This window comes from Colobus angolensis, unplaced genomic scaffold (genome assembly GCF_000951035.1).
Source record: "Colobus angolensis palliatus isolate OR3802 unplaced genomic scaffold, Cang.pa_1.0 Scaffold477, whole genome shotgun sequence".
Classification (NCBI taxonomy): domain Eukaryota; kingdom Metazoa; phylum Chordata; class Mammalia; order Primates; family Cercopithecidae; genus Colobus; species Colobus angolensis.
In genome coordinates, this window is record NW_012118232.1 from 650,782 (window position 1) to 660,000 (window position 9,219).

The window sequence follows — 9,219 nt, forward strand, 5'->3', positions numbered from 1 at the left end:
TGCCGGCCACCAACAGCCCTGCTCTCCTAGGACTCACTCCTGGAGGAGGACTTCCCTGACACCCAGAGGATCCTCACAGTCAAGTGATGAGACTGGGGCTGAAAGCAGAGGCACGCGTAGGGAGGAGACCACTTTTATTGCTTATCTGGGTGGACGCCCAGGGTGGACAGGGCGGGAGGGGCTGGGGGCCTGTCCCGGACAATAAAGGCGCCCTCAGCGGATGTGGGCCATGTCGCCAAGGAAGGGGGTCTTCATGCAGCCGGTGCAGAGCTGGTCCATCCAGAGGGGCGCCTCGTGCTGCAGTGGTGTGCGGCGCGGGTAGAAGGTGAAGTCCACGCGGTAGTTGAGCAGGCAGCTGAGGGAGGCCATATAGAGGTCAGAGAAGCGCACGAGGCGCCTCGAGAAGTAGGTGGGGTTGTGGAAGGTGCGGAAGATGCTGCCAAACTGTGCGTTGAACAGGGCCTTGGTGATGCACCTGGCAAGGGAGACACGATGCACTTGAGGGGTGGGCCTGGGGTGGTGGCTTGGCTGGGACTCCTGCCCTGGCCCCGCCTGCTCACCTCAGCTCCTGCCGTTCTTTCATCCAGGCAGCTAGCACCTGCCTCGACTCCGCGTCCTGATAGGTCTGGGGACACAAGGTGTGCATTGGGTGCATGCACCCAGGCGGCTACTGCCCTGGCCCTCCCACAGCCACTTCGGCCCACACCTGCATGCGCTCTAGCAGCCCCGTGAGTGCTTGCTGCCACGTCAGCGAGTGCATGTACTGCTCTGTGTTGATGATGCGGATCTCACGCTCCAGCTCAGGGATGATGGCGCCCGTGCGCCAGCCGTGCCGCAGCATGAGATCCTGGTGGGTGGGGCGACGGAACTGGGCTCAGTGCCAGTTGCGGGGGTGGGGGGAGTTTCCTGGCCCTCCCCGCCTGCAGCCCAGCCCTGCCTCCCTCACCGCCAGGTCACTATAGAGGTGGTCCCCAAAGTAGAGCACACGGGGGCCACGCCATTCCGTCAAGCGCAGGAAGTCAAACAGGTTTCCCTAGGGAGAGGAGGGGAATGCTGCTGAGCCAAGTGTGCCTTGTCCTCCACCAGTCCGCCCACCCAAATCCCCAGAGGCAGCCCAAATCCAGCCGGATGCCGGCTGCCCTTTCCCGTGGCCTTGCTGCTCCCTCCCTGGGCCCTGGTCCTTGTCACTTCCCCCTCCTACTTGGGAAGGGGATTCTGTCTGCTGCAGGAAGGTGCCCTATAGGCCTGGCATGGTGCCCATGCCTTGAGGCCCTGCTCCCTGTGGTCTCACACAAACCCCAGGCTAGGGATTGAATCCCTGTTTGTAAGGAATAAACTGCAGGGAAGGCTCTGCAGCCCTGAAGTCCTTGCTGGCCTCCCCTGCCTCAGTGCAGAGGGACCTGGCAGACCAATGGCAGACCTCACCAGGGCCACCAGCATCTTGGAGCCGGAGAAAGATGGAGATACTTAGCCAGGCCCACATGTAACTGGGGAAGCTCACAGGGCAGCAGAAACTGAGAGGCCTAGAGCAGGAATCACCGGAGTAATGCTCAGGCAGCAGCCACCAGGGCAGGACTCCACACCCCAAAAGCGAGAGGAACTGACACCCAGCAAGCACAGTTCTTGGAGCAGTCTGTGCATCCAAAGCCTCAGAAGTGGAAGCGCTGGGGGAAACAGGTGGTGTGGGAGAAGCCAATTGCTGAACTAAGTTCAAGTGGAGGGACAGAGGCCCAGTCAGGCCATAGACCAAGAGAAAGAGTCTCAAGGGGCAGGAGACTGAAAGACTCCTAGTAACAGGCAGGATCCAACACACAGTGTAAGGCAGCTTCAGAATATTGGGCATAAAGAACTGTGTGAAAGCTGCCAGGGAAGAAAGTCATGTCTTTCCCATAAAGGTGCATGATCCTCTTTAGCTGAGGCTGGATGCCAAGACAGGGGAGAGCAGGCCCCTCAGAGCTGATGGGACATACCTGGGCCCGAGGGCTGTGGAACATTTGGATGCAGAAGGGTGGGAGGCAGAGCAGTGGGCAGGGCGGAGAGGGTGGGAGTGTTTCCTGCAGGCCAGGCCTGGGTATTGGCCACCCCCACACTGCTCCCCTGGCCAGCTGCTGGCTTCCCCCTCCCCCAGCCCCAAGGCCTTTAGACCCCCTAGCCTGAAGAAGCCCAGCTCAGCCAGGATTTCTGCATTCTAGCCAGGGCGAAACCTTAATCACTGCCTGCTCATAGATACCCAATCCCACCTCAACACCAGTCCCTCTCATTTTCCTAGCCAGGTAGGAAGGAGGAGTTTCTCTAGAGCACCCAATGAGCTGTCCACAACCAGACTTGTTCTGGCTGCAGCAGAGTGCTCAGCCCCAAGAAATGACACCATTTATCCGGCATTTCATGATCTCTGACCATTCTTGTTTTTTGAAGACAGGGTCTCGCATTGTTGCCCAGGCTAGAGTGCAGTGGTGTGATCACAGCTCACTGCAGCCTCGAACTCCTGGGTTCAAGTGATCCTCCCACTTCAGCCTCTGGAGACCAAAGGTGCATGCCCTGCTAATGTTTTCTGTTTTTAGTAGAGATGGGGTTTTGCCATGTTGGCCAGGCTGGTCTCAAACTCCTGAGCTCAACAAGCTATCCTGCAGCCTCGGCTTCCCAAACTGCTGGGATTACAGGCATGAGCCACCGCACCTGGCCCACTGGCCATTCTGAGGGCTTTATATCACAGCTTCAGTAGAGAGTATTACACCTCTTTTGCAGACAAGGGAAGCAAGGCACAGAGGTCAGGCAACGAGGCCAGGCTCCCTCTGCTGAGTAGTGGAGTTTGGAATTCAAAGCCAGGCAGCTTGACCCAGAGGTCAAGCTCTCGAGGCCACCCAGACCTGCTCCCTGCCAGCCATTGCCTGTGTGAGGCTGCTCAGGGCCAAGGAGCTGTGCTGCTCCCTCAGAGGCTGCCTCTGCACAGCCTGGAGCCCCAGCTAGGCCCCATGCCCCCACCATGTGCTGCTTTCCCCAGATGGCCCTTACCTGCCGATAGATCTTGCCCTTTTCCAAGCGGGTGATCCGGTCCCACTGAAGCGAGCCCTTCTCATCGAGTTTTCTGAAAGGCCTGGGGTGCAGGTAAAGGGCTTGACTTCCAGTCTGTGGCTGGGCCATGGGCCGGGCAACCCCCATCCCTCCTGCATAAAGGCCCACCTGCTCAAGTGGACCCATGCCAGCAAGGGGGTGTTCCCACCCCAAGCACACTGGGCAGTGGGCAAACGCCAGGCTGGCCTCCTGTTTCAGTCCCTTCATTGGGGGGGGCCTCTATTCCCCTTCCCTGACCCTGTGACCCCCACCATGCCCATACTTGCGCCGGTCAGTGAAGAAGCTGGGCTTGTCTGCCTGGACAATGACCACATCGAAGAGCTGGCGCCAATCAGGACCCACCATGTGCCGCATCCCCTTGTCTCTGTGCGGAGGAGGTTCCGGTGGCAAGTAGTCTGAGGGCAGCTCTGTGCCTGCCCTCCCCACCCAGCGCCCTGGCCCTGCTGTCCCTCTGTCCACAGGGGCTGGACTCACACGAAGCTGAAAGGACTGTTGGTGATGAGGAACAGCTGTTTCCCATGGGCCACCAGGCGGCTCAGGACGGCAAACGTCTCATCCCCTCTCAGGATGTACTTCTCTAATGGGGCAGATGGGTCTGTGAGGGCCAGCCCTGCCACCTGCTCAGGCTGGCCACGGCAGGGCTTCTATCCACCCTTACCCATGTCCTGCTCGATCCACTGGTACATGAGGCCCTTCACATGCACGTCTCGGATGGCGTCCTGGGGGCGGTGGAGGACAATGAGGGTGCAGCAGGGCCCAGGTGGGCCTGTCCTGCTGTGGCTGGACTTAGCTTTCCCTGCCATCCGAGGGCAGGCCCAGCATCCTCACCGTCACGTCCTTGTAGAGGTGCGCTTGGTCAAACTCCAGGCTGTGGCCCAGGAAGTAGTCCACCACGCAGGACAGCAGAGCCATCTCCGGCAGTGAGAAGATGTCCATGAACTGCTTAATGGAGGGACCCTGGGGAGGGGGCCATTGTCTCAGACACCCTTTGGGGCCCCACCCCCTTCAGTGCTGGAGATGAGGGCTCCCAATCTGCCTTGGGACTTGGGCACATGTCCATGGGGCAGGCTGGCTGCTGGGGTATGGAGTACCTTGCCATAGAAGCCACTCATCTGGTATAGTGGGATGTGCTGGGTGCCCCCATACAGCTCGATCACTTCCTCATCTGGCACAGGCTGGAGGCCCCTGAGCAGGCCCAAGATACCATCAGTCCAAGGTAGTCCTGAGCCAGAACAGCAGTGTAGGGTGGGGCGGGGGTGGGGTCGGGGCAGAGCCAACTGACCTGTAGGCTGTCCCCAGCTGCACGTAGTGGAAGGCGTCAATCTTCATCAGAAGGCTCTGGGGGCGTCAGGGAGGCAGGACAGACGGTGAGGAGGCAGTTTCACCACAGCCCTAAGCCAGCCTCTTTCAACCCATGCCAGAACCCCAGCTGGATGGTATTAAGGGGTAATGACCATACCAAGAGGACGCCAAGGAGGGAGCCCCCTATACAGGTCCAGCCACTCACCTTCTGAATGTCATAGTGGAGGCCACGGATGGCAAAGCTGGGGTTGTAGTCATACTTCCGAATCCCCTCTGGGTACTGCCGGGGGAAAGCGGCCAGGCCTAAGCCAATAGCCCTGCCAGACCTGCTGGCTGGTGGCCACCCCAGGGGGTCAATCCAGCTACCTGCACAGGGCAGCTGCCAGGCAAGAGGGCCAGGGAAGCCCCACGACTCAGCCCTGAGCTTAGGCCAAGGTGGGTCTGGCCGGCCTCCAGGCCCCGGGCATGTTGGTGGCAAGGATCCCTGTCTCACCTTGTAGTGCTCAATCAGGATGTCACGGGCGGCGCTGAAGATCTCAGGGTGCAGTGCGTCTGCATACTGGGCCAGGGTGTAGTCGTAGTCAAAGCCGTAGACCTCAACGTCACGCAGGCTGATCTCATTGTTGGCGTAGATGGCTGCTGGGTTCAGGAGACTGCAGACCTCGGGGGGCAGGAGGTCTAGAGGAAGGAGATGCAGGGAGGCAGTGATGGGGACGATGATCCCTGCAGCAGCTATGGCTCCCGAGCACTCTGTGGGGGACTAGCCCTGTGAGCCTCAGAAACACCCCACAATGGCTCCTCTTATTCCAGTGCTGCAGATGCTCAAACAGGCCCAGAGAGAAGTCAGTTGCCCAGGGTCACGTGGTTAGGGTAAGGCAGAGCCCCTGGATGGAGCGCCTCCCCATGGTTACACCTGCCTGCATTACACTATCTCCTGCAGCCCACCAGGTGTACCGAGTCTGTGACTACTCCAAGCCCTCATCACTAAGCCCCATCAGACACAGGGCCATGCTAGAACCCTGGCAGCAGTCACTCAACTCCTCACTGCCTAGCCCCAGAACAGCTGCTTTTGGGATGCTCTGCAGTGCAAATCCTCCCACTTGCTCAAAACCCATGCAGGAACATCACTGTCTGGCCCCCTACAATTCAGTGGCTCCTCTGCTCCTCTCAGGGGCCCTGCCCTGCCCCCTGGCCTCATCTCTCAGCCTCCCTGGGATTATGTGTGAGGGCAGCGTGTGGGCACTGAGGACTCCCACCCAGAGTGGCTGGCTCTGTATGGCCAGACTAGGGGGCTGAGGCCATGGATGCTGACTTTTCTACCTTTCCCAGAGCTGGGACTGGGGCTCAGGAACATTAGTGGGAGGGGTCATCCCTCTGCTGATTGGGCCGCCAGCTCTGTGCACCTCCCACAGCCCAGGGAGGAGTGAGGCCCCTCTAATCAGATTTCAGCTACCCGCCAGCCCATATAATGACATTTGCTGCCTCTAGCCAGGGAACATTGCTAATTACGACAGGCAGGACGTGATGTCAGGTTCTGGGCCATTATCCGGGCTGCTCCTTCTGGGGATGTGGTCGTGGCCACCCCAAGTCTCTGGCTGCTCCCAGGAGGCTGCAGTTGGCTTTGAGGCCCACAGCAGGGTGCTGAACAGGGCACTGTGCAGCATGGGTTCTGGGGTCCCAAGGAGGCAGATGAGGCTGAGAGGTCCCACGTTACCTGCCCTGGTTTCCCTATGTGTACAGTGGGGAAAGTGGAAGGGAAAGGAAAGGAAAGGAGATGTGCTAGGAAGGCCACATGCAATGAGGTCAACCAGACAAGACCATGATAGAGGGAGCTCTCATGGCTATAACTTCAGGAAGGTCACCTCACCTCTTGGGCCTCAGTTTCCTAGTTTCTAAAAGGGTAGGAAAAATTGTACCAAGTAGGGCATGGTGGCACACACCTATAGTCCTAGCTACTCAGGAGGCTGAGGCGAGAGGATTGCTTGAAACCCAGTAGTTCAAGACCAGTCTAAGCCATATAGCGATACCCTGTCTCTGTGAAAACATTTTTAAAAAGAAAAAAAAATTGTACTAACCTATAGAATTACTAAGAGGGTCATATGGAAGGTGCTGCTCTGTGCAGCAATCTCACTCTGCACCTGCACATATACAGGATTAAATGGGTGATATGTTTCCTGAGACTATGAGCATCCTGTCCCCAATTTCCTAGTGTCCCTCCAGAAGCAGGGGCTGCAGGGAGAAGGGAGCAGGCAGGACTAGATGGACACTGCCTTGCAGGCACCCCAGTTCTAAGACTCCAGGGGATCCCTGTCTCAGCCACAACCCCAGTGCCGATCACAAAGCAGGAGCTGCCAGGTCAGAGGGCCAGGGAAGCCCCACAGTGTGCCTGGCAGCTGCTGCACTCAAGAGGCAGACGCCTGGTTGATGTGCTCTGTGCCCAGAGCACCTGCCTCAGAGGCACTCTTGGAACACAGGGCTCCATCCCCACCCCTTTCCTTTGGAGCCAAGTTCAGGATGTGGGTGGGGGATCAGGTGTAGCTGCTTCCCCAGGCCAGTACAGAGCTGCTGCTCCAAAGATCCATGGGTGTAGACAGGAGCCCTCACTTGGACAGTTGACTGCAATGCTCTAGGGAGCTGCTTCTGAGCCACGCCTCAAGGCCCAGGGTTCTGGTGTTACTAGGACCCTGGGCCTTGCCCTTCCCATGGTCCTGAGTTCCCAGGAACCAACTGTGACTATGACTCTTGGTGCAGAAGACCTGGGAGGGTCTGCTTGCCAGTGCAGCCCCTTGCTGGCACAGAGTCCTGGCCTTCACCTCTGCCCTTAAGGATGTTCCCAGGGGCCCAAGGGCAGACAGTCCTCCCAAGAACAAAGCAGGATGGGGAAAGAGCCACAGGGCCTGGCGGTCTGGCCTGATTTCTAGACTAGAAAAGTCTTGGCTCTGGGGCGACAGCGGCCTGTTCCCTTCCATAGGTGGTGTGGGTTGGGGGCAGCTGAGGGTGTGTCCCACCCAGCATGTCCAGCAATTGCCCTCCTTTCTCCTCAGCCCCAGCTCCCACACCTGCCCATGGTTCCAGGTCCCAGGGCCAACTGCTCCCTAGCAGCCATGACACTTGTGGATGCCTTAAGGCTTGTCTCGTTTAATCCTCACTCTCATCCTGTGAGGCAGTCTCACTTATTCCTCCATCGTCCGGAGGAAGAAACTGGGGCTCAGGGAGGTGAAGTCACTTGCTCCAAACCACCCAGTAACAGGCACTGGGTTTGAGATCACCATTCAAGTCACCCCACCTACATTAATCACTCTGCCCCTCAGCCTAGCCTCCCACTGTCACCACACTGAGGCCAGGAGGGTGGGGGCTGGTGGACTGAGGGACCTGCTGCGCTGCTCTTAGCCCATAGGCATTAGCCCAGAGCGGACCTTTAGCCCAAAGGTGTGAAGCTGGCTCTTGCTGGTGCTCACCATGGGATCTCGGTGGAAATGACTTTGCTTGTTGTATGACAAGAGGAGCTTAGAGGGCTGTGAGGCTCCAAAGATGCAGACAGGCCCAGGAGGACAATGTCCAGTAGATCCCCGTGCTCCTCCCTGAAACCTCCAAGGCAGGCTTCTCAGGATACTCACAGGGTCTTCTCCAGGCCCAGAGCAAAAACTTCATAAATAACACTGGGCTGCCTCTCCACAGACACAAACTCAACCCCGGACCTCGAGGGTGGACAGATGCCCAAGGCTTCAAAATGACCATTCCTCAGGGGCCTTTACCATTCTGCCTTCACTGGTCAAGAAGTGATTCTCAGCCACCCCACAAAGCCGGAGTGAAAACCCCTGTCTAGCCAGTTGGAATCTTCCAGACAGGGCCACTTTGTCTTATCAGACAATGAAAGCTACCTCACCCCTGGGGGTTCCTCCGGAAGCTCCCCTGCCCCACTTGGCCTGGTTCCAGTCATCACCCAACCCTGGGACAGAGTGGCCCCAGGACTGCGTTTCTGCTTGAGAGAGGGTGAGGCTTGCCTGGGGCCACCCAGCTGCTCAGTGATAGGGTCACGACCCAAACCACATCTGTCTGCTGCAGAAGCAGGGCCCCACTAGAGGCAGGAAGACAAGCAGGCAGATGTCCAGCACTCTCAGCTCTGGGGCCTCACTAGTGAGCCTAGCCGGCCCCCTCTAAGAAGGGGCCTCAGCCTCCTCAAGCCATTTCTCAGAGGGAGAGAGCAGGGACAGGGAGGTTAAGTGCCCTTTGCAGCTCTAGTCTGGGCTACACGGGGCGGGGGTGACTTGGTTTCTCCCAGTCGTCGCTTCCCATGCTAAGAGGGGGCCGGACCTCCAGGGCGACATCGAGGTGTGTCTGGGAAGTCCGACCGGTGTCCCCTTTGGTCCGGCCGTCCCCAGGAGCCCGTTCCGCCCGGCACCACTCGCTGGCTTTGTCCACAGCACTCTCCCGCCCCAACTAAGGGCTGGCCGAGAACAAGGGGTTGGGGGCGTTTCCGCCGCGGCCTCACGTTGGGCGGGACCCCGAAGGAAGACGGCGGGGGCCGAGCAGTCCGGCAGCCGCTCAAGGCGTCCCGAACTCCTCTGACCGAGCCGGGGAACAAACATCCCGCCCGCCCCCGGGCGTCGGGGAGCCCCAGAGGCCCCCGGGATGAACGGTCGGACCTTCTCGCGAAAAGCAGCCCGGCCCTTGGGCTCCGCGGCCCTGGCGAGCCACACTGGGTGCTTCCCCGGAGGAGCGGCGCCCTGGGGCTCGGTCCGTCAGTCAGTCCCCGGCGCACGTCCCGCCCCAGCTCACCCACCGTGCACCAGTCTCCTCATGTCCTGGTAGCGAGCCCATAGGTGCGCGCTGAGGTCGGCGCCG

The 9,219-nt window shown here is 59.3% G+C and overlaps 2 protein-coding genes across 4 annotated transcripts in view; one reads left to right on the plus strand and one right to left on the minus strand.

Annotated features, from left to right (window-relative positions):
• Positions 1-240, plus strand: part of STAB1 (stabilin 1) — a 29,861-nt gene extending 29,621 nt beyond the window's left edge. Inside the window, exon 69 of the mRNA XM_011958860.1 lies at positions 31-240. Coding sequence (XP_011814250.1) covers positions 31-87 — 57 coding nt within the window. The 3' untranslated portion in view covers positions 88-240. The remainder of the gene's footprint in view (positions 1-30) is intronic.
• NT5DC2 (5'-nucleotidase domain containing 2) overlaps positions 119-9,219 on the minus strand; it is a 10,704-nt gene continuing 1,603 nt past the window's right edge. The window contains exons 1-14 of one of the 3 annotated variants that reach the window (XM_011958858.1): positions 9,158-9,213; positions 4,868-5,052; positions 4,580-4,654; positions 4,355-4,410; positions 4,164-4,257; positions 3,901-4,029; positions 3,731-3,791; positions 3,547-3,649; positions 3,335-3,436; positions 3,013-3,094; positions 947-1,033; positions 707-847; positions 561-625; positions 119-475 (exon numbers count right to left, since the gene is read on the minus strand). In XM_011958858.1, the coding sequence (XP_011814248.1) occupies positions 214-475; positions 561-625; positions 707-847; positions 947-1,033; positions 3,013-3,094; positions 3,335-3,436; positions 3,547-3,649; positions 3,731-3,791; positions 3,901-4,029; positions 4,164-4,257; positions 4,355-4,410; positions 4,580-4,654; positions 4,868-5,052; positions 9,158-9,176 (1,461 nt within the window). In that variant the 5' untranslated portion in view covers positions 9,177-9,213 and the 3' untranslated portion in view covers positions 119-213. Of the gene's footprint in view, positions 476-560; positions 626-706; positions 848-946; positions 1,034-3,012; positions 3,095-3,334; positions 3,437-3,546; positions 3,650-3,730; positions 3,792-3,900; positions 4,030-4,163; positions 4,258-4,354; positions 4,411-4,579; positions 4,655-4,867; positions 5,053-9,157; positions 9,214-9,219 lie in introns of those variants that run through there. The other 2 variants (XM_011958857.1, XM_011958859.1) reach the window with 2 other exon arrangements.